This window comes from Rhinatrema bivittatum, chromosome 7 (genome assembly GCF_901001135.1).
Source record: "Rhinatrema bivittatum chromosome 7, aRhiBiv1.1, whole genome shotgun sequence".
Lineage (NCBI taxonomy): Eukaryota > Metazoa > Chordata > Amphibia > Gymnophiona > Rhinatrematidae > Rhinatrema > Rhinatrema bivittatum.
Window position 1 is genome coordinate 66,918,755 of NC_042621.1, and position 25,222 is coordinate 66,943,976.

General features: G+C 42.3%; 1 protein-coding gene across 3 annotated transcripts in view; it reads left to right on the forward strand.

Moving 5' to 3' along the window:
• PHKB (phosphorylase kinase regulatory subunit beta) overlaps nucleotides 1–25,222 on the forward strand; it is a 601,073-nt gene that overhangs the window by 197,349 nt on the left and 378,502 nt on the right. For all 3 annotated transcript variants that reach the window (XM_029608470.1, XM_029608471.1, XM_029608473.1), the window contains one exon: nucleotides 19,794–19,893. In XM_029608470.1, coding sequence (XP_029464330.1) covers nucleotides 19,794–19,893 — 100 coding nt within the window. The remainder of the gene's footprint in view (nucleotides 1–19,793; nucleotides 19,894–25,222) is intronic.

The following is a 25,222-nucleotide window of genomic DNA, read 5'->3' on the forward strand; positions in this document are numbered from 1 at the left end:
AACAAGAGATTTGGTGAGGGATTCTTGGATAGGGATGAGTCTTTGGACATCGTCTGCATATAAGAAAAACTTAAGACCAAGGTCAGAGAGGAGGTGGCAGAGCAGTAACAGGTATATATTAAAGAGCATGGAGGATAGTGAACAGCCCTGTGGGGGTGCCTTGGGTAAGGGGGATCTGTGATGATTCGGAATTTGCAATTTTTACAGCGTAGCCTCTATCATTGAGGTAGGAAGAGAACCAGTGGATGGCTGTGCCTGAGACTGATAGTGTTGAAGGCAGTTCTATCAGTTCATTTAGAACATGATCAAGTTACATATTCTAAATGACCATGTAACTTGCTAATTTTAATAATTTCAGAGCTACAAATAATATTGTGCTTTATGTTCTTAAGGATTATTGTAACGTAGCACAGATATTATCATAGCCTTAACTGAGATGACAGGGACATGGCAACATCCAGTACTCACACCGTGTTCCAGAAATGAGAATTCTTGACTCTTGCACAGCAGGTTAACCTCTGTTGCCGCTTCTGTTGTGCTACAACTGGCACCTCAACACCTGCTTACATTCTTCTTCCACCGATTGACTGCCTCCATTTCCAAAATGACCAAATTATATCAGCGTTGAGGTCTTTTTGGTTGTATGTGTGTGGATATATATGTATATGCACGCAATTTACACATCCCTCTAATGATGCTCTGCTTCATTTTAAATATCAAGACTATGCATGTTTTGTGTGTTGTCTGTAACTTAGGTTGGATACAAGTCTGTTAAGCATGTTCTGAGCTTTGAAGTATTCTTTAGAGCAGAAGAGCAAAGACTGCAGAGAAATCTGCTTTTACTTTCACTGTTGCTTGCTTCTATAGCACAACTTAGTTATTTCACAGTAAATAGTAATCATACATATTTTCATAAATTTTGGTTTGAGATCCAATTTAATTTGGATGGCTTAGTTACCCAGAAAACCAGACCTGTTTGCAGCTCTCAAGGTCAATTTCTTCACTTTTACTTTAAAGCAATTTATTGCCAAACTTATGCAATTCTAAAAAAAAAAAAACCAAAAAACAAGAAAGTTAAGTATTTTCATTTATTTATTTATTTATTTATTGTTTTTGTTATACCGAGTTTCATGATAGGCATCACATCAACCCGGTTTACAAATAACAAGGAGTGTAAAGCATAACGTAACGTAAAAAACAATATTTTCAATAAGAACCTTGAACTTTAAATACAGTGAATCAGAAAAAGGGAGAGGGAAAGTTACAAAAAACAAGGAAAATAAACTTGGGATGGAAGGGGAGAAATTGAACAGCACAATATTTACATTTCAGCCTATTGATACATTAGAATAGCAAGTGAAAAAAATAAGACTATGAAACGGTACATAGGTAATCAAATGAATAAATATGACACAGTTGTGAATGGTAATAGTATGATAAATATTCAGCAGGAATTAGTGAGAGAGGGTTTGAGGTTGGTTGATTCGTGTTAAACTTTAACAAATTTTAACATTTGTTAAAATTTGTTAAATTTTAACAATTTATAAAATTTATAAAATTTATAAAATGTTAAAATTTGTTAAATTTTAACATTTGTTAAACTTTAGAAAGTTGTTTTTAAGTTCCCGCTTTTGCTAAAAATATGGTTATAAAACTTATAATATTGTTTGTTATGGTGTAGTTTATTTCTGTGAAAAATAGTGAGTTTATTATAGCACCTATAATATTTGCTGTACAAAGTTTAGTATCCACTATAATAAGACAGTTTTTATTAGTCTGGAAAACACATGAGGTAAGAGTGCTAGCAGTGAGCACATTGTGTCAATATAATGAATGTAAAGACTGCATTTCAACCAGTGGCCATCTTTTCATTTCATAGAGGGAAGGGGGGCACAGAGGAGAAAGGGAGAAGGTCACAAGGAGAAGAGGAGGACAAAGGCACAGGGGCAGGGAGGTGGTGGGAGAGGACAGTGGTGAACCTCATGTGTGACACTATCTGTAGTGCTGTAGCTATGCATGTCCCCCTCTCCAGAAAAGGGCTACAGACAGAGTAGCATGGGAGACCTTAATGGGAGCATCAGCAGAGATGGCAGGGGGTAATGGTGTGGGGGATACTGCAGGGCAGAGCATCAGAGCTTGTGACTTCAGGGAGAGTGGAGCTGGGAATCGCAGGGAGGAGCATTGAGAGAGATCGGATTGGGAGCAGCCTAGGGGGCTGTGGTGGTGACAGATATTGCACAGGAAATGGCATGGGGGACTGTGGAACAAGTGGTGAGGGGGACTGCAGGGGGAGTAGCTTCGGGGTGGGGGGGGGGAGGAGGGGGCATGCCTAGGGAGAGACACGGGAAAGACAAGGAGAAGGGTGAGGGATCACAGGGGGGATTAGAAATTCTGTACTTAGAGGTTGGGTTGCAGTAGGGAAATTAATTGAACTAGAAATGTGTGAGTCTCTGCTTGTAGTAAATAATGTAGACTTTTTAGAATGCTGTGTGGATAAATATTGCTATAAGGAAAGCACTTGGATTTGTTGTATTTGAGCATCCTTTAGCTTTTCAGGTTTAAGGATTTGTTTTTGCAGGTGTTTTATTTAAAACAGTTTGGGAAATCACAGAAGTAAAAAGGATGTTTAAATTCAGTAGAATTTGAGTAACTGTGTGTTACTGATGGTTTAATAGAGATAATGACACTTACCAGAGCTTCTGTTTGCAAGAGGGGGTTAATGAGGATAAATCATTTTAGCTATCAAACATCTATTAGCTTTTTTCAAAACTCCTTTGAAACAGCGTTCAATGGAAAGTCTAGAACCAGGGACAGACACCTCCAGTCCTTCAAGTGCCACACACTGGTCGGGTTTTTAAGATAACCACACTGAATATGCATGAGAAGCATTTGTATGAACTTTCCATGCATATTGATTATGGATATCCTGAAAATCTGACTGACTTGCATCACTTGGACTGGAATTTCCTACCCCTGGTCATAGGTGGTCTGTGCTTACAAAAGTAGTCCATTTTGAGGTGCTGCCCCTCTGTTCATTTTTTCCCTCTGCCAGTGGACTCTCTGCTCTAGACTCTATTTGTGCCTAGGTAGAAAATGCAAGGATTGGCTGGGTGGGACAAGTGACTTTAATGAAAGGAAAGGTGGGGAGACAGCTGTAGAATTCTCCACTCCACCTTCCTTTTTATCCCTTGACTGAGTGTGCATGGATGTTAAGGGTTAAGGGATGTTGCATGGCAACATCAAAAAGCGAAGTTTGACTCTATCAGCTGCATGTATACATTACTGATGTCTTGTAATTGCTCTGTCAGAGGTGGAGGAATGGGGGTAGGTGTCTGTGCATGGAGAGGTGGGGAAGGCATGGGTAAGGTCAGAAGGCTTGCAGAGGGGATGTGAAGGTGGGGAAGGGGTTGCAGGTTGGGATGAGTATGTGTTGTTGAGTTGGTGTGGGGGCATGAATGGTGTTCATTGGTGTGAGTATTTGTGCACTTTTCTCCCTTGCACTGTCTACATTCTCCCTGTATCCCTTTCCTCATAACCTGTGTGGGAATGGTTTGTGAGTGATGGATGTGTAAGTGGTTTTGGGAGGCGAGTGGAGTGTGTATGTATGTGCTTGGGAGGGTGGACATAGTAACATAGTAGTGATGGCAGAAAAAGACCAAATGGTCCGCCCAGTCTGCCCAGCAAGTTTCTTATGGTTGTAACTGCTGCTCTTGCCAGTTACAGCCATAAGAAACCACCCATAACAAAAATTACCGCTAGCAACATTTTTACGGGGTGAGCAGACTTCTTGATAATTCAGACAATGCTGCTTGAATGTGCTTTGCTTTTGGACTTGGCTATAGGAGCAGTCCTGGGTATTTTCCCTAATGTCTGCATATCAACACCCCAGACCATAAAAGTCGAGGCCCCACATTGGCTGATGGCTAAACCCAATTCCCCTTTTCCCCCTGGCGAAGCAGAAAATTATGTTGCAGTTGTGTCAAAAGCTTCAAGGCTAGTTGGTTAAGGATAGTAATCCCCATGCCTTCTGTTAAAGGTAGTAACTGCCGCTCCGTGCAGGTTACTCTGTGCACTCTTTTCTTCATTTCCAGCTTCTAGTCTTTAGGGATCCACATAGTTTATCCCATGTCATTTTGAATTTATTTACTGTTTTTATCCTCATCACCTCTATTGGAAGGGCATTCCCGGCATCCACCACCCTCTCCATGAAGAAATACTTCTTGATGTTGGTTTGAGTCAACCCCTCTTGAGTTTCATTTTGTGATCCCTAGTTCTACTGTTTCCTTTCCAAAGGGAAAATTTGAAGTTCATGCATTATTAAAACCTTTCAGGTATCTGAAGGACTGTATCGTATCTCCCCTGCACCTAGTCTCTTCCAGGATATACATATTTAGATCCTTCAGCCTCTCCTCCTAAATCTTCTAATACAGACCCCACACCATTTTGGTCACCCTTCTCTGGACTGCTTCCATCTGTCTCTATCCTCTTTTAGATACAGGCTCCAGAACTGAACTAAGTATTCCAGGTGAGAACCCATACAAGGTTATTATCACCTCATTTTTCTTAATCACCTCATTTTTCTTTCTGGTTATTTCTTTCTCTGTATAGCCCAGCATTCTTCTGGCTTTAGCTATCGCCTTGTCGCATTGCTTCACTGCCTTCAGATCGCCAGATACTATTACCCCAAGGTCCTTGTCCCATTCCATACACATTAGTCTTTCACCTGCCATCACTTACAGCTCTTTTGAATTACTGCATGCCAGATGCATGACTCTGCACTTCTTGGCATTGAATCCCAACTTCCAAATATTCGACCACTCTTCAAGCTTTTTTAAATTACTCTTCATTCCCTCCACTCTGTTGCAGATCTTAGTATTATCCACAAATAGACAAACTTGACCTTTTATTCTTTCCACAATTTTGCCCACAAAAATATTGAACAGAACCTGTCCTAAAACCAATCATTGTGGCTCGCCACTTAACACCATTCTCTCTTGAGAGTAGGCTCTGTTTACCATTTCACACTGTCTTTTGTTAGTCAACTAGATTGTAATCCTTTCCATTACCTTGATGTCCATTCCCAAGCGTCTTATTTTATTCATAAGCCTCCTATGCGGGACTGTATCAAAAGCTTTGCTGAAATCCAAGTAAATCATATCGAGGGCTCTTCTTTATTCCAATTCTCTAGCCATCCAATAAAAAAAAATCAATCAGATTTGTTTCACAGGACCTTTCCATAGAAATGAAATGACATAGAAATGATGGCAAAAGAAGACCAAACGGTCCATCCAGCCTGCCCAGCAAGGTTTTACACTTTTTTTTCATACTTTTGTCCCTTTAAATAATTTTTTTGGTTCTATTTCCCTTCCACCCCTGCCATCATAGATAGCAGTGCTGGAGCTGCATCTAAGTGAAGTATCCAGCTAATTGGTTTGGGGTAATAACCGCCGTACTAAGCAAGCTACTCCCACACTTGTTTACCCAGCCTGTGCAATTCAGTCCTTGTTGGTTGTTTGAATATAAATCCTCTTTTCTTCATACCCCTCATGGTTAATCCAGCAACCCACTTGTTTGTAGATTGTTTACTATCTTTTCCTTTAGTCTCCATTAATTTTCCCATCACCAAGGTGAGGCTAGCCATCCTGTAGTTTCCAGCCTCCTCTCTGCTACCTTTCTTGTGAAGTTGGATCACAACAGCTCTTCTCCAGTCTTGAGGCACCACTCCCATTTTCAAGGCTCTGTTGAACAAATCTTTCAGCAGACCTGCAGGCACATCCCTTAGTATCCTGGGATGTACTTCATCTGACCCCATGGCCTTGTCCACTTATGGTTTTCCTAGCTCTTCCCATATATTCTCTTCTGTAAACAGAGTTGTGTCTACCCCAGTCCATCTATGGTCTTGTCAACCTGCAATGGGCCTTCTCCATGGTCTTTTTTTAGTGAATACTGAACTAATGTATTTGTTTAATATTTCTGTTATTTCTTCGTCTCTCTCTCTCTCTCTCTCTCTACACATTGCTCCTTCTCACTTTCAATTTCACTAAACCACTTTGGGTCTTCCTTCTTTCTTTGATATATCTGAAAAATGTTTTGTTACCTCGCTTTACCTCTTTGACAGTCCTTTCTTCTGCTTGACCTTCTGCTTTCCACCCTTATTTTCTGACTGCCTTCTCCCCCTCTCCTCCCCTGTGTAAAAGTGGGGATGCATTACACACTCTCCCTTTCCCATTGTGCACTTCCAGTTTCCCTCCTCCCGTATGTGTGCGCCCATGTTGTGGGGACGCGAAAGTGAGAGTGTGTTTGTTGGGGGATGGACTCTTTCCCCCTTGCAATCTCCACAGACTCTGTGTGCACTTGTTATGGGGCTAGTTTGAGTGGTATTAGGGGTGATTTGGGCCATGTGTGCATGTCTGGGGGAGAGTGAGCTAGATGTGTGTGCACTCTCCCTCTCATACCCTGCGTTGCCCCCCCATCTATCTCCTCCCCCCATGTACATGTGTGTGGGGGGAGGGTTGTGTGTATGTGTTACAGGGTTGGTGTGAGTGACTGATGTGTGTGTTTTGGGGAATAAGAAGGTTATATGTGTTTGTGTGTATCGGGAAGTGGCTGTGCATGTAGTGTGTGTGTGTGGCAATAGGGGTCTAGAAGTGTGCATGAGTGGCAGTAGTTTGAGCGGGGATTTTACAATCCCCTCCCCACTGCCTCTTCTTTCTTACTCTTCTTTATCCTCCACACTCTCCCACTGATTGCCTCTTCAGCTCCACTCCTCACTCTCCCACCACTTCAACCCTTCACCCTCCACCACCTACTTTGGCCCTTCCTTCTCTTCTCACTCTCCTCACACTCCCAACCCCCTCCCACCTTGAACTCAGAGGTCATCTTTGTCCATCTGGTAGGGCCTGGGAACTTCCAACAGCCTGCGCCCACTTCTCTTACTTTCCTGTGCTGGTGAGGCCTGGGAAAACGTTTACAATGCAAGGAACCATGGAGGGGTACCCCTCATAACTACATATAACCCGTAGCTAGAAAAATCTCCAAACATTATGACAAATTTGGAGCCACAACTACTGGGGGATGAATCACTGACACAAGTATTCCCTGCTTCTCCAGTTCTAGCATTCCAGCAGCCACCTAACCTCAAACAAGGACTAAGGTGTGAAACGAAAACAAGAAAATAGCACAAAATCTTACAAGATGCCATGATGCAAGCTGTGCCAGCACATATCACAAGACCCTACAACTACACACATAAGAAGACGTTCAGCATAAAAGGCTGACATTCATGTTCCTCTATGAACACAATATACATGAGAAATGCAAAAATAATGTGAAGAGGGATGCTATATAAATTAAGCGAAGGCCAAGACTAAACCTTTACGGACTGAAAATAACACATAACAAAGAAGAACAGTGGGTGAACATTTCTCAAGGGAAGATCACTCCCTTAATGACTTGAAAATCAGGGTACTTGAAGAAAATTCAGAACTGCACAAGAAATCAAAACATTTGAAATTAAGGTGATCAAACACATTTGAAAGAAACACAAGACTACAAGATAAGGACATTGGCTTTTTCTCACATTATCAGATATAGCCTCTTGGTCCTGTGAAGATTTACTGTCACTATCAGCTTTGTCCACACTTTTCCACATCCCGTTACTGAGCTGTAATGGCACATGCAGACAATCTCATGCCTAGCTGACTTTGTACTAGTTAAACTGTGTTTATCTGAGCTATTTCTTCACTGACTTGATGAAGGGAAGCATAGCTGTGGAACGCAAGTTACAGATGAGTTGAGTTAGTCCAATAAAAAGATATCACCTACTACTACTTTTTAATTCTGTATGATTTCAAAGAAACCGCAGTTCCTTTTCATTTCTAAATATATCTGTCTTTATTTGATTTCAGCCATGTCTTTACATATATACGCTAGCCAACTAGCAGGTGCTTCCACAGATCAAGGACAGCAAGTCCTCCTTACATCCTCTCAGTTAGAGGCGCATATAACTGTGTTTTGTAAATCTTAACCATCTTTTAGCACCACAGTTAATTAATTTATCAGAGTTGCTCTGATTTAGTCCTTCTGCTTTCTATTATCTAATTCCATTTATGAATTTTTCAGGAACCTTTGCCTCTAAAATTGTCCTTTTGTACTAATTTCAAAAGACGGTCGACAGCAACTGTGTAAAGAGTTGCGTGATCAGTTTAAAATATGCTCCAGTAATTCTCCAACGCTTTAGCTTTGCAGTTTCTTGCCTTCGCTGTCATAGCCTTGGGGGCCGTAAATGTGTTTGTGGCTGGTAAAGACTGACATTTCTTATGTGTGGAGTGTAATAAGAGCAGATTCGTTTTACCCCTGGGAATGGGCTTGAATCCCACCTTGAGAACTTGTGTGAAAGTTTGTAAGCATTCCTCCTTTATTTCCTTCCTAGAAAGGAAATCAGGTCACACTAATAAGATATTCATGTAATATGCAGAGACAAAAATGGCAACCTTGTTCTTCCCAAAGGTACTTGCAGTTCAGTAGAATAGCTAATAAGTAGTGTTGAGGTTCCAGAACAAGATAAATGTATCTCTTGATTTATTCTCAACAATTCTTTACTTCATGGTACTTCCCTGCTATATATGAATGCAAATAGATATATATTATTATTTTAGAGGGTCCAATGTCTTACATCAGAAACAATCTTCAAAAATTCTTTTAAACTCTGTGAAATCCTCAACCTGCACTTCTACACATCACTCTAACCTCATTCCCCAAAGCCCTTATCTTCCTGATCTTTCATCACATTTCTCTCCCTAAGCCATTCTCCACCTTATCTCTGCTTACAGGACATTTTGCTCCTCTGCTCAACCATCTAGAACAACCTGCATCTTTTATTTCTCTGTGCCTTGCTGACTTTTCCTCACATTTTCAGATTTAATCTAGCTATACACCTCTTCTATATTGACTTTGGTGCTTAGACCATCTGTCTTGTTAGCCCCATTTTATTTTACTTTTCTTTGACGTTTCTTTGTCTGAAATGCTATATAAAATAGTTGACTATAAATTCTCCATGAATGTATTACTTAACAATTTTCTCTATATTCATACACTTTTCTTATAGGCATTTAACAGTCTTAATCATAGCACATTGTGTAGAGCACTTATATTATTTAATAACCTTCTGTCTGATCAGCATGAGAATCATTTAATTTAAAGGATACCCAGAGAACCTTAAAACAGAAAATATAGCTTGAAGTACATGATGACCTAGATCAGATAACAGAAGAAACTCTCTTGGAAGCTAATTAGTGTTGTAATGCTAGGTACCAACAGTAGCTGGTTGTCAAGGGTTTTTTCTAAATTTAATCCATTTTTGTTATATTCAAAATAGAGCATGTTAAAAAACAAATTGTGCATTAGTGCACCAGTGTTAACAGTATTTATTGAAGGGCATTAAGCCATTAGTAAATATTGCATTAAGCAGTTACCCTGTCTAGTGGTGCACGTATGTTATTGATGGCAGTAATGCTAGCAGCCTCCCACCCCTGCCCACGGAAAGAAGGGGCATAAAACCCCTAATAAATATACACATCTCAGAAGCATCACAATCGCCCATTCTGAAAGTATCAAGACCCTTCCTCCTCCTCTCCCCGTCCCAAGGTATAAGGCAGGGATGGCCAACTCCAGTCCTCAAGTGCCATAAACAGGTTTGATTTTCAGGATATGCACAATGAATATGCATGCACTGCCTCCATTGCATTTAATGGAGACAGTGCATATTTATTGTGGATGTCCTGAAAACCAGGCCTGCTTTTGCCACTTGAGGACCTGAGCTGGCCAACTCTGCCATACGTCTTGGCATGGAGAGGAGAGGTCTCGATACTTCCAGAATGGAAGACTGTGATGGTTTAGGGGTGAGGGGATGAGTTTTGATTATGGTGTATAAGCTCATCTTTCCTGCTTTTTGACCATTCCTGGTACCATTTTGAAGAGTTGGGCCAGAGAAAGTAGAAATTATACTTGCTCCAGAAGACCATTAGCACTTACAGATTTAGGATAAGCAGCGGTGGTAGGATCTGAGGAGGGAGGGGTTGAGATGAGTCTGGATGCTTCTGATCGGAAATAGCTTGATGGAAAGGGGTCTTGGCCAAGGGTTACAGCCTTCTTTGTCTAGATCGGAGGAGGTCATAGCATATTAGCCTGCTGGTGCTATTATCAGTTAACTGCACCTCTTTTAGGTGTACTTAACTTCTGTGGCTTAACATGATTTTAATATTGTGTGTGGCAGTGATGGCAAATGCTCTCTCCCCCTACAGCTGGAGACCGTCTCTATGCTCAGCCAGGTAAGGCTGAGCTTGGTAAGTTTAAAAAAAAAAAAAAAAAGAGACTTAGAGGGAGGTTTTACTTACAGGGTTTCTTCCTCTCGCCGGTCTCCATGCTCAGTGTGCCATTCCGACGTTCATCTCACTCCGTGAGAGTCGAGGGACGTAGGCAGCCTGGCAGGTTTAGCAGCCTATCTAGACTAGACCTCACTCCGAGACTTTTGCTGCACGTTGTGTGGTAGGCCGCAACAGTTTTTCATGCGTTTTAATAAGCTGCCCTGTACAGGCTTGTTGGTTCGGCCTGTGCATCTCGGGTTTTGTGTGCCCAATTTTTGGGCACACAGTAAAGCCTTATCCTCTGAGCGCCCATGTTAAGCGCCGCCTAGTGGCCACGCACTTACGTCAGCGCACATCTAGCACTGCGCTTTCCTTTTTTTGCGCTTTCCTGTTGGCTGCCTGGGTAAGCGCCCAGGTGTGTGTGCATAACTATAAGACACCTAACATTTTGGGCGCCTAGGTGGGCACGCATAACTATTTGACGCATATCTTTTTGGGTGCCTAGTTAAGCACCTATATAAAAACAAAAACAAAAAAACAGTTTAGACGCATGCTGCTGGGCACCACTCAGCGACTTGATGACCATTATGGCACCTGTACCTAAGAAGCCTAAGCGCCTCTGTCTTTGCACTACTTGTCATTTTCAGGCGTCTCAACCAGGAATGCCCGCTGAATTGTGCCATTGCTGCTTGGAGGCTCAGGGTGACTGGTCTTCCTCTGATTTCGCTAAGCCTGTTCTTCCCAGCTGGAGGTGGGTCTGGGTAAAGAGATCTGAGGTGGGGCACCTGAATTTAGAACTCCCCTAACTGGCTCCTCAGCAGGGGATAGTAGCTCAGTGAATACTCCTCAGATACCTCTTGGTCTGGATGCCTCTACTTTTTCCTGGGTAGAATTTTTCCAGGGGTTACAATCTGTTCTTCAGGCACAGTCCTCTGTTCTGTCCCATGCTCCTAGAGCAGAGGCACAGGTGGGAACCTTTCCTGGACCTTTGGCTCTGCACCAGAGTAACCCCCAAGCGACAGCAGCTCCTCTGGCTGGCGATCCGGACGCTAATCCTGCCTCTCTTGAGGATGGGGAAGTCCCCCCTGGATTGGAACCATATAGAACTATGTTGCGGTTCTTTCACAGATGAACTGCCAGCCTTGATTTCCCTGACCTTGACTATGCTTGGTTGTTCCTGGGGCTGATTCCATTTCTGAGCCGAAGAAAAATCCTATTTTGGTTTCCTTCTGCAAAGCCTCATGTTTTCTTTCTGTGATGGAAGCCATTCAAGAATAGATTGATTTTGAATGGGGTGCCCCAGAGGCTAATTTCAAAGGGGGTCGGATTTTGGAAGGCCAGTGATGAGAGAGCTCTTACGTTTTCCAAAGGTAGATGCACTGGTGTTTGCAGTCTCCAAGCAGACCACTATTCCTGTGGAAGGAGAAGCAGCCTTGAAGGATGCTCATGATAGAAAGATTGAGGCTATCCTTAAGCAGGCGTTTGAAGCTGTGGCAATGTCCTTTCAGATCGCTTCTTGTTGTTCCTTGGTGGTTCGGTCTTGTTTGCTTCTCTCCCAGGAGGTTGATGACTCTGGAGTAAATCCCAGGTCAGTTATGAAACTGACTGCTACCTTTGTGGCTGATGCGGGTTGTGATTTGGTCCACACTTCGGCCAGAGGGGTGGCTTCGATGTGGTGGCCAGGTGCCAGTTATGGTTGAGGAATTGGTTGGCCGATGCAATTTCCAAGGCTAATCTCAGCAAATTGCCTTTTCCTGGCTCGCTTTTGTTTGGCAGCGAGTTGGAGAACTTGCCAGTAAGTGGGGCGAATCTCCGGTTCCTCGTTTGCTAGTAGGTAAGGGAGTGCTGTGCCTGTCTCTTATCATGAGAGGTTGTGCTAGAAGATCCTGGCGTTTTTGGCCCTATAGAGGAGTGACCTTTCAGAGGACTCAGCCTTTTGGTAGGTCTCAGTCCTTTCAACCCCAACAGCCCAGATGAGGCGCAGGCTTAGGTGGTGGTTCCTACCATTGAAGGTTTGCCAACCGACCCCGGGAGCAGGAGATGGGGGGGGTCATCTCTCTCTTTTTTCATCAGAGACGGGTCGAGATCACATCGGATCAGTGGGTCCTGGAGGTAATATAAGATGGATATGAGATGGAGTTTTGCAGTATTCATCGGGGCATGTTCATGGCGTCTCCCTGCCACTCTCTGCAGAAGAAGCAGGTGGTGGTGATTACATTGGCAAGGCTCCTCAGTCTGAGGGCTGTGGTCCCATTGCCCGTGTCTCAATAAAATACTTACTTCTCTTACTTCCGATCCTCATCCCCATTATTTCATTGTATTCATCATATTTTATATAGTTGTATTCATCATATTTTATACAGTTTACTGTATTCATCTTATATTATATCATCCAGTTTTAGTCCTGTAAATTCTCGCCCATGTATTTCAATTTCTTTTTGCCTTTTTTACTAGATTCACCTTATGTTATATTGTCCATTGTTAGTCCTGTACTTTATTCCCCCTGTATTTCAGTTTATTTTACGCCTTGTAACTCAGTATATTTTTGCCCCGTTTTTCAGTATTTCCTATGCCTTGTTACCCCTGTACCATGTAGCCGTTATTTATTAGTTACGCCACTTTTTGTCTGAATCCTCTTCCCCTGTGTATGTTAGTACCCTTTTTCCCGTGTTACCTTCCTCTAGCTTCCTCGTTCATATTAGTTTCTCCTATTATTCCATATTACCCCTCCTCACCCCCCTTGTTCTTTGGTTCCTCTATCGTTCCCTTGTTTCCCCTACCCTTGTTCTCTGTAATACATTAAGTTATCTGTAAACCGATATGAAGTACCCATGAATACCAGTATAGAAATGTTCTTGAATAAATAAATATAAAATACAGGGTGATATTCCATTTATTTTGTTGTGCCAAAGGAGGAGGGCTTCTTTCATCCCATCCTGGACCTCAAAGGCATCAGCAGTCATCTACGAGTGAAGCATTTTCACATGGAACCATTGTGCTTGGTAATAATGGCTGTGCAGCTGGGGGGAATTCCTGACTTCCTTGAATCTGTCCGAGGCGTATCTTCACATTCCCATCCGAGTAGAGCATCAGCACGTCCTGAGGTTCACAGTTTTCAGACACTATTTTGTGTTTCGGGCACTGCCCTTTGATCTGGCCACTGCTCCCAGGACCTTTACCAAGATAATGGTAGTAGTTGCAGCAGTGTTGAGAGAGGATGGAATCCTGGTACACCCATAGTTGGATAACTGATTGATTCGCACCAAGTCACTGGAAGAGAACCGCCTGGTAACTCGCAAGGTGATTTTCCTGTTGTGGGAGCTTGGATGGGTGGTGAACCTAGCCAAGAGCAGCCTTCAGCCTGCTCAGTCACTGGCATTCCTGGGTGTTCAATTCGACACGTAGGAGGGCAAGGTGTTCCTACCGGAATCTCAAATTTGTAATTTGCTAGCTCAAGTCCATCTGTTGTTGAACACTCTGTGCCCAACTGTATTGTCTTAACTTCAGGTTTTTGGCTTAATGGCAGTGACCTTGGAAGTGTTGCCGTGGGCAAGGGCGCATATGCATCCTCTTCAGCTTTCTCTGCTGTCTCGGTGGAATCCGCAGTCTTATGACTATTCAGTTGAGCTCTGATGGAGGTATACTCCCAACTGCAGTGGTGGCTGCAGGCGGATTATCTACGGAAGGGAGTCTTCCTGTCCCCACTGGACTGGCTAGTGCTGACAAATGGATGCAAGTCTCCGAGGTTGGAGAGTTCACTGTCAAGAGCTGATGGCGCAAGGGCGTTGGAATGCAGAAGAGTCACCAGAAGCCAGGGCCGTCTGGTTGGCATGTTTGCAGTTCGGTGACAGGCTGCAAGGTCGGTCAGTCTGAATAATGTCGGACAATGAAGCGACCATGGCTTACGGCAGGGAGGTATCAAGAGCCAGCAGATGTCACTGGAAATAGGTCAACTTATGGAATGGGCAGAGGTGCATCTGAAGATGATGGTAGCCTCGCACATTGCAGGCAAAGAGACAACAGCAGAGCAGACTTTTTCAGCAAAGAGAGTCTGGATCTAGGAAAGTGGGCGTTTTTAGACGAGGCGTTTCAGCTGATTCAGGATCACTGGGGTGTGTATGTGGGAGGGGAGGGTGTTTGGTGTGGTGTGTATGTGAGAGGGGTAGGTGCTTGTGTATGGTGTGTATGTGGGAGGGGGAGGGTGCTTGTATGTGGTGTGTGTATGTGGGAGGGGGAGGGTGCTTGTATGTGGTGTGTGTATGTGGGAGGGTGCTTGTTTGTGGTGTGTATGTGGGAGGGGGAGGGTGCTTGTGTGTAGTGTGTGTATATGGGAGGGGGAGGGTGTTTGTGAGTGTGTGGTGTGTGTATATGGGAGGGGGAGGATGCTTCTGTCTGTGTGAGAGAGAGAGAGATGGAGCATGTGTGTGACTGGGAGCTTGTGTATAAATAAGAGAGAGAGAGCATTGTGCGATTGAGAGAGACTGGTCAGAGGTGATGTGTTGTGTGTGTGTGTGTGTGTGTGAGAGAGAGAGACTGGTCGGGGAGATGATTGCTATGTGAGAGACCGAAACTGGTCCTGAGGGTGTGACTGATGTGAGTGTGTGAGAGAGACAGAAACTGGTTGTGGTCCCTAAGGAAGAGGACCATGAGGACAGAGCTTCAGCAGCCACTGCTGCTTCTGGTGTGTGTTTTTGGCCTGCAAGGGAAAGGGGTAGGAGAATTGCTGGAAAGGGTAAGTAAAGGTGGCTTTTTAAGTTCATTTTTCTTGATTGACTGCCATTTTAATTATTGGATATCATTTGATGTCTTCTGTTTTGACATATTTTAGTGGTGTTTGGAGAATTTTTAATAATTTTTAAAAGTTTTTAATTGTTTTTCATTGTTAGATGATATTCTGTTCATCAGCTGTTTTGAAACATTTATTCATGTAGCTTTATAACTATTTCTGTGTGGGAATCTATAACAGATTGGCTTGTTCAGTTTTCCTAATGGGAGGTGTATTAGTGTTTAGGGCCTGTTCTAATATTTGTAGTGTTGCCTTTTTATATATAGGGTTGTTCCATTTGAGTGCATTCCATAATGCAGGTTTAACCTTGTGCAGATTAGTTTGTGTTCATTATTGCATATCTTGGTATTATGATAGGTGCTATATTTCTCTCTCCATTTCTCTTGTTTTGCATTGCATGCAGAGTGGCTTTTTTTGATTTCTATTCCAGTTTCTGTCTCCATATTTACATAAGAACATGCCATACTGGGTCAGACCAAGGGTCCATCAAGCCCAGCATCCTGTTTCCAACAGTGGCCAATCCAGTCCATAAGAACCTGGCAAGTACCCAAAAACTAAGTCTATTCCATGTTACTGTTTTCTAAGTCATCTTAATAGCAGATAATGGACTTCTTCTCCAAGAACTTATCCAATCCTTTTTTAAACACAGCTACACTAACTGCACTAACCACATCCTCTGGCAACAAATTCCAGAGTTTAATTGTGCGTTGAGTAAAAAAGAACTTTCTCCGATTAGTTTTAAATGTGCCACATGCTAACTTCATGGAGTGCCCCCTAGTCTTTCTATTATCTGAAAGACTAAATAACCGATTCACATCTACCCATTCTAGACCTCTCATGATTTTAAAGACCTCTATCATATCCCCCCTCAGCCGTCTCTTCTCGAAGCTGAAAAGTCCTAACCTCTTTAGTCTTTCCTCATAGGGGAGCTATTCCATTCCCCTTATCATTTTGGTCGCCCTTCTCTGTACCTTCTCCATCACAACTATATCTTTTTTGAGATGTGCCGACCAGAATTGTACAAAGTATTCAAGGTGCGGTCTCACCATGGAACGATATAGGCATTATGACATTTTCCGTTTTATTCACCATTCCCTTTCTAATAATTCCCAACATTCTGTTTGCTTTTTTGACTGCTGCAGCACACTGAACAGACGATTTCAATGTGTTATCCACTATGACGCCTAGATCTCTTTCTTGGGTTGTAGCACCTAATATGGAACCTAACATTGTGTAACTATAGCATGGGTTATTTTTCCCCTATATGCATCACCTTGCACTTATCCACATTAAACTTGTAATTAGTGGTCTTTCTGTTCTTGAAGGTCGATTTTGTGTGTATGACTGAGGTGTGAGGTATTTAATTAGCGTGTAGGCTAGTAAAATACCTCACCTTATTTGTTGTGCTTTCTCAATAGGACATGCATTGGTAGTGAACTGCTGTCTTTTTATAAGTAGAGCTTATTGCGCCTGGTAATAGAGGGGGTTTGTGTTGCTGTTTGATGAATCCAGCTTCCCTCCCTTGGCTGCCATGTAGTTCCTTCTTGTGTGCCTTCATGTTACTGGGTTTACTGGTAAGTGTTACTCCAGTCCCGAGACTAGTGCTATGTTCTTATTGGAGCTCAGTGTTGTCTGTTGGCTGAGTATTGACATGGTTAGTTGTTTTTAATCAAGGTTTTTGCTTTTGAAAAGAATACTGGCAGGCTGAGGTCACTGCAGGGGTATATCCACTCAGCTTGCTCCGACTCCATCTGCTGGTAGGAGTGATTAACCCAGTTGTTCTGGATTCATCTGACTTAAAGAAAAAGAAATTATCAGGTAAGTAGTAATTTCTCACTTTACACACAAGCTCTAAGCCTGCAGCACCAATCACATCATATCTCTCTGAATTTCCCAGGACTTAAAGAAGATATAGCTTTTTACACTAATTCAGCAGAAATATTTAAAGGAATAACTCATTACAACTGCAACAGTTCAGAAAGAAACTAGAAGTTATTCTGATTTCCATTTCACATTATAGTAAGATGTTATCTATTTTTTATTAAACGTATGGAAGTTAAGTGTGCCTGTCTGCGTTTATGGAACTAAATTAAGAGGTTACCTATCTGTATAACTGTACTGCATCATGTTCAGGGAGGACAGAATAAGCTGTTTTGAATATATTTGCATGCAACAGAGCTCATTATTATTTTGCTCACGTTTGCCCTTTTATTATGTTATTGGCAACACTTGTGTTCATTACTGATAACGTGTGGTTTTAATGTGTCTTGATGCATCTTAGTAAATAAATCCTTTAGAAAGTCTGCATTTGATCCTGCTGGGTAAAGCTATTTGCTGGGGGTAAGGAATAGGAGTGTTCATATTCTATAAATCTTTTTTTACACTAAGTAGCAATATTTACACTCAGCTCTGTCTTCTGAAATGGTAGAAGATCTCTGAGTCTTCAAATGAAAAGCTGATCCTGGAGAAATAAAATTGCAAAAGCACACAATGCTGTAGTGATCTGTAAGATAAGAGATAGGCAGAGTTAACCCATTGTGATCTGATTTACGTTGTTAACATGTGGTATCTACTCAAAAACCCTTTTCAGTGCAAGTATTTAACTTCTATTTCCATAATACAAAAATGTCGCAGGGTGGTTCATCCTTGATATACTTATCAAATGGGAAGATTGGTGTGGGAATGATGAATTAATTACTTTGGGCCAACATTTAACATAACACATTGAGATAAGCATTCTTCCCTGGCAGAAATGTATTGGATTTGAAGTCTGAGAATTACTAATTGGAATTTATTAAATTGCAAGATACTTTTCATTCATGTATAAGAGAGGTATTTTTTTAAAGTAGGATTAAAAAACAATCCTCATGCTGGTATGTTCCCCTCTTGAAAATGTATGCTTTACATTGGCATATTGAATGTATCCGGTACCCTAATGTTGTTCTGAATAGTTTGCTTGTCCTTCTGAATATTTCCCAATCTTTAGAAATAATTTTTATTTTAGACATTCTTTTGTGCTCTATTATTGATAATTCAAAATGAGCTGCAGTCAAGAATTGGTGTTTTGAACACTGGGGACGCTGTCTGGCATCCCTTGAAGCCATAGGCTAAAGTTCTTCATTTTGGTTTGTTTAAGTAATGTCAGACTAAGCAATGACAGCAGTACCCTACTGTTAACAAAAAATGACAGAAGTCGAGTAGCACCTTATAGGCTAACCAGTTTATCGAAGTATGAGCTTTCGAGGACAGAGTCCACTTTGGCAGATGCATAAAGTGATGTACAGGCAGGAGATGGGTAAAATATATACAGAAGAAAGAGAAGGCATTGAATTAGGTAGGACATGGTGTGGAGAGGGTGTTAATAGCATTAGAGTATAGCCTACTGACAACTGAGGTAAGTGTGACAAGATAGAATGATCTGATAAGTTCATAGATAGTTGTAGGGAGTCATGAAGCCGTTGTCTCTGTTCAGATGTAGGGTGATAAGTTTTTTGATGAGTTCCAATTTAGCAATTTCAGGTTGGAGTGTTCCTTTGAAGTTCCTCTGTAGGAGCATGGCAACCTTAAGGTCAGATAGAGAATGTCCTGGAAGGTGGAAATGTTCTCCTATTGGTTTCTGGATGTTGCCATTTCTAATGTCAGACATGTCCATTTATTCTTTTCTGTATAGATTGACCTCTTTGCCCTATGTAGACAGCAGAGGGTCATTGTTGGCAGGTAATGGCATATGTTACATTGAAAGTAGGTGAATAAGCGCCAGATATTGTTGATGTTGTTGCGTCCTGTGATGGTGTTGTCTGTGTTAATATGCGGACAGAGTTGGCATCTGGGTTTCTGGCAGGGTCTGGTTCCTGAGTCGGTGTCATTGTTGTACAATTTATGGTTGCTGGTGAGTATCTGCTTGAGGTTGGGTGGGAGAGGGGGACTGCTGGTAAGCTACAATAGGTTTGCGTCCCCCCTATCTTTAGTCTTAGAGACATTTTTCTAGAACTTAAAGCAGGAGTATCAGGTAGGACTCTCAAAATGTCAACTTGCTTGTTGCAACTCCATTGCTTTCTTTGATTCATATTTCTAGGTTTCTTGAGGGGGGTTGCACCAAAGTGTTGCTCATGTCTTTATATTTTTGTTTCAAAGTGTCCTTCCTTAGGTCTTGTCCCCAATCATTTCTGCTGCTAATCCACTTTATATAGTGTGCAGCATTCATAGGGTTGAAATAGCAATCCACATTGCAGTACTCAGATTCCCTTAGTGTCACAATGGTGGGGAGAGTAGCTTGTAAGAGAAGCTTTGAAAACTTAGTGTGAATATATCCTTGGATGCAATTTAAAAAACAGAAAATCCATATGAAATAGGGGAACTTTTCCACACTGCATTTATTTTAACTGCCAGTTCAATGATCTAAATTATTTTCCAGCAATCTTGGATTCGTTAGTAAGCGTAAAAGTGCACGAGATGTTTTGTCTCCTGTAGAAAATAATTTTATTTTTTAAGGATCACTAACATTAACCGAAAATCATTGGCAAGTGTCAATATACAGTGGTGTTGAACTACCCACACAGCACTGTGAAAAGTTCTCTTGTTACCTTTAACATTTATTTTTAATGTCTTTTCAATTCATCTTATGAGCTATCTCTCTCCTCCAGGCGCATCGATGATGACAAGGGAAGGACTCACGAATTGGAGCATTCTGCTATAAAATGCATGAGAGGAATTCTCTACTGCTACATGCGCCAGGCTGATAAGGTAAAAATGCTAACACTTCATTCTGACAGCATAATTTAGCAATATTCAGTGATATCTTCTTCTTGATAGATAAAACTGAACGGGCACCATAATAGCATATTTACACGGTTGAGAGTGATCTGTAAACTAAAGTTATCGTATGTGGACCTAGAAAGCTCTTCTCCTTAAGAACTTAGGAGGAAACCATTCCAGATAGGGCGCTCAGCTTTCAAGCTTTGTTTGGAAGGACCATCTTTACGATGAAATAGGCAGATGGGTGATTTTTATTATTTTCTTTTGTGGAAATCTGTAGCATCGGAGTTGCTGCTTTGAAATTCGTACTGTGATTGAGGAAATGTATTTATTCTGGAAGAGTTATAATTTCTGGGATTATAATGCATCCTTGAGCAGCACTAGGAGTCTATTAGCAATTCTTACTATAGTGGATTTGTGAACTCCATCTTAATTTTGATATAATGTTTATGTGCTTTAAACGATGACAAACACACACAGATGGGTTGATAGGGCCAGTTTGAATGGGTATTGCTTTCTTTCCTGATATGAAAGTACACTTCTAGGTGATTTTATTTAATTTTTCTACATCCACCTTCACATACATGTTTCATATATGTTCTGTTGTATTCTTTATTAGGCATATATAGACACTGGTGTTTAAAATAGTCTAAGGGGAGTGATAACGTCTTGAATTAGGTAGTAAAAGTGAGGAACAGGCCTCAGTGGTGCCAGCATTCCTTTAGTCCCAGACTGCTACATGTACCGCTTTTTTTTTAATAGCTACCAAAGAAGATGATCTGTAAAATGGGAATTCTTTATTAATACAGTGTGCCGTCACCGTTAAAAGCCCGACTGTGGCCGAGTTTCGCTCATGCAACTGAGCTGCATCAGGGGCTGTATCGGTTAAAAAAAAAAAAAAATCTTTCTCAGTGGTGTTTGCAGATCACATTCTGTATTGCTTCTCAACCAGACCCATTATTCAGATAGAAAACTTGTATAGCTGTCACCTCCTCCATTGCCTGGCGAACATGGGGAACTGATGGATACATCAGAGTAAACTACAGGGAGGAATCATAGAGTTTAAACAAAGCGGATGTACCGTGGGAGTTGGCTAAATATAATTCTCCCGGTTTTTCAGCACGCCGACAACTATACAAGTTTTCTGTCTGAATAATGTGTCTGGTTGAGAAGCAATACCGAATGTGATCTGCAAACACCACTGAGAGAGCTTTTTAGATCGATACAGCCCCTGATGCAGCTCAGTTGCATGAGCGAAACTCTGCCACAGTCGGGCTTTTAACGGTGACCGCACACTGTATTAATAAAGAATCCCCTTTTTACCGATCTTCTTCGTTTAGTCGCTACGTTCTGTTTCCTGCTTTTTGTTTTTTTTAATATTCAGTTTACTGCTCATGAAAGATGCCAGAATAATATGAATGGAGACCAAAGTATTCCATTTATCTTTAGAACAGGTACAGCCAGGGGCATTTCAGTCCTGCTCTGGAGGGGAGAGTGAGAGGGTAATTCAGTGTCCATTCCTTTATTTTCTTTGGACTCTGCTGAGTCTGCCAACAGGATGCCGGATTGTGATGGTGGGTTATTGTGATATGAACCCCACTTACATTGGCCAGTAGACCACTTTCAGGTGTTAATGGCTTTTGCTTACTACTATCCGAAGCCAGATTTGACTTGGTACCCTGTAGCAATATATTTGAACCATCCAGGGCCCTAATATCTTCTCCAGGCTCTTAGTCCATAATTTCTCATCACCGTGCACCCTGATTTATTTCTCTGCTTCCCATATTTTACCTCTGTCTTGCTCTGTGCATTCTCTTATTCTCATGTCCCCACGTTTTTCCATTTGTTTCTTATTCCATTCCTTCTTCTCCCTTGTTTTTGTGCCATAGGCTCATGCTTTCCAGCTATACAGTGTAACTTCTACTTACTGTACTGGTGTCTCTTTTTTTTCTCAGACCGTATGCTAAACCAGTGGTTCTCAATTGGCCACTAGCTGGTCTGGTTTTCAGGATATCCACAGTGAATAGATATGAAATAGATATGCACACAGTAGATGCAGCAGATATAGATCACTTGTGCATATTCATTGTGGATATCCTAGAGGGTTCTCAAAGGCAAGGTTGAGAACCTCTATGCTAAACAACAGTATATTTTAACTGTATTTTTGTAGTAGATTTCTCCCTACTTTGTCTCACTTTTTAGAATTTTGTAATCATGACACAAATACTATTGGCAAGGGGAGGTTGTAATAAGCAATGCTAATGATAAATGCTCACATTTTCTTGCAGTACATTAGAACAGCAATTCTCACCCAATGTGTCGCCAAGCACCAGCAGGTGTGTTGCGGCTCCCAGTGTCCCACAGCCCCAGTTATACTTTCCTTTACCTTTTTCCTACCCCCACGGGCCAATCGGAAGCCTCCTCCCTTCTACCTGCCCCCACGCAGGCCAATCGGAAGCCTCCTCCCTTCTACCTGCCCCCACGCAGGCCAATCAGAAGCCTCCTCCCTTCTACCTGCCAGTAGGAGTAGGAAGAAGGGGAGGAAGCCTCTGTTTGGCCGGTGAGGCAGGAAGAAGGGACATAGAATAGGCCATGGGTGGGGGGCTGGGAGGAGTGGCAGTGTTGAAGCAAGGTCACCATGGGAGCTCATCCCCGTAGCGGCGAAGAAGCCCAACCCCAACGAAGCAAGGCCGCCACGGGAGCTCATCTCCGTGGTGGCAAAGAGGAAGCCTGACCCGGCCAAGCAAGGCCGCCATGGGAGCCCATCGCCGTGGCGGTGAAAAAGAAGTCCTGCTGGAGTAAAGCTGCAGTGGAACTGGAGCCCATCCCTGCAGCGAAGGAAGAAGAGATTTGGCGGTGAAGCCCAGTGCATGCATGTGAGAATGGGAGCCTGGGTGAGAGCTGGTGGGTGTGGGTGTGAATGGGAGCCTGGGTGAGAACTGGTGGGTGTCTGTGTGAATGGGAACCTGGGTGAGTGCTGGTAGGTGTGGGAGTGTGAATGGGTGCGAGAGGATTTGTGTGTGATTTTGAGCTTGTATATAAGAGAGAGCCATGTGTGTGATTGAGAGACTAGACGGGAAGATGGCTGGTTTGTGTGTGAGAGACCAAGACTGGTCATGGGGTCTAATTTGGGGGAGGGAGCGGGTGTGAGTGAGTGACTGGTTGTGGACCCTAAGAAGAGGACTGTGAGGACAGAGCTTCAGCAGCCCTTGCTGCTTCTGATGAGTGCTTTTGGGCCTGCAAGGGAAAGGAGTAGGAGAGATGCTGGAGAGGGTAAGTAAAGGTGGCTTTTTAAGTTTATTTTTCTTGATTACCATTTTAATTATTGGGTATTATGTAATGTATCTGTTTTGAAATATTTAATTGGTATTTGGACAATTTTTAAAATTTTTATGAGTTTTTAATTGTTGGATGTTCTGTTCATCACTTGTTTTGAAACATTTATTAGATTACAATAATTTACAATTATTTCTGCATGGGGATCTATAGCAGCTTGGCTTATTCTGTTTTCTTAATAGGAAGTATATCGGTGTTTAGGGCCTGGTTTAATATTTGTAGTGTTTCCTTTTCATAGATAGCGTTGTTCCATTTGGGTACATTGGGTAATGCAGGTGTAACTTTGTGCGGATTACTTTGTTTGCATTATTTCAGATCCTGGGACTTACAGGCCGATACAATACAGTGCACTGTTAACCTGCATTTGGCTGCACGTTTTCGACACGCTAGCTTTACCCCTTATTCAGTAAGGGGTACGCGCGTACAACCCCCCCCCTCCCCCCACCTCCCAAAACTAATAGCGCCCGCAGCATGCAAATGCATGTTGATGGCCCTATTAGTTATTCCCGCGCGATTCAGTAAGTAAAATGTGCAGCCAAGCCGCACATTTTACTTTCAGAAATGAGTGCCTACCCAAAGGTAGGTGTTAATTTCTCCTGGCACCGGGAAAGTGCACAGAAAAGCAGTAAAAACTGCTTTTCTGTACACCCTCCGACTTAATATCATGGCAATATTAAGTCGGAAGTCCCAAAAGTTAAAAAAAATTAAAAATAATTAAAAAAAAATTTTTAAATCGGCTGTGGCTCGCGGGTTGAAAACGGAACGCTTAATTTTGCCAGCGTCTGGTTTCCGAACCCGTGGCTGTCAGCGGGTTTGAGAACAGACACCGGCAAAATTGAGCGTCGGCTGTCAAACTCGTTGACAGCTGCTGCTCCTGTCAAAAAAGAGGCGCTAGGGACGCGCTAGTGTCCCTAGCGCCTCTTTTTACCGTGGGCCCTAATTTGATTATTTTTTTTATTGAAGTGGGTGAGTGCCCGCTCTCCCGCGACTTTTACTGTATCGGCCTGATTGTTAGGTGCTATATTTGTTTCCATTTCTCCAGGTTCGCACTGCATGCAGAGTGGCTTTTTTTGTTTTCCATTCCAGTTTCTGTCTCCATATTTATAATTTGTGGTTTTTCTGTCCTTGGTGAAGGTCGGCTTTGTGTGTGTGACCGAGGTGAGTAATTTTACTAACATGTAGGCATTTGTATCACTTATTTGTTGTGTTTTCTCATTGGGATATGCATTAGTGGTAAATTACTGTCTTTTCATAAGGAAGGCTATTGCGCCTGGTAGTAGAGGGAGCTTGTTTTGCTTTTACTGAGATGTCACCAGAACCAGAATATCTTTTTTTGTATGGTGAGTTATATGGGTAATGCCCTAGTTCTGCTCTGCACCCATTGTTGGGGGTCTAGGGGGGTTCCCGTGGAGGCATAGTGTATCTTTACATATAGCCCCGTGACGGTCGCATGTTCACTGTCATGCACGTGAGAACCATCTTTCAGGTGTGTCCCAGCTGAAAAAAGGTTGAGAACCACTGCATTACCGTAGAAGGCTCGCTGCCCATGCTTCTTGCTATGAAAATAACTCAGATCGCAGTGTATGTAAGGCAGGCTGTGCCCACAAAATTTCTGTTGTAATTTATGCTGCATCAAAAGAATTGTTGGAACAGTTAAAAAAAAAAAAAATGTTGCTATAAATTAGTTTGCACACAGTATTTGCCTTCCCGTTGAGCAACAAACATTGTAGAATACCAAAATACAGGAAATAGTTATTTATTAAATTAATTTTGACCAAGTTCCTAGAGGAAAAAGTTCATAAACCATTATTAGCTCTGTAGAAGTGGCAAAGCCGCCGCTTATCCCTGGCTATGAGCAAAAAGATTGAATCTGTTCCTTGGAATCTAGCTGGGTACTTGTGACCTGGATGGCCACAGGATGCTGGGCTTGATGGACCATTGGACTAACCTAGTATGGCATTTCTTCTCCTCTTAAGCTATA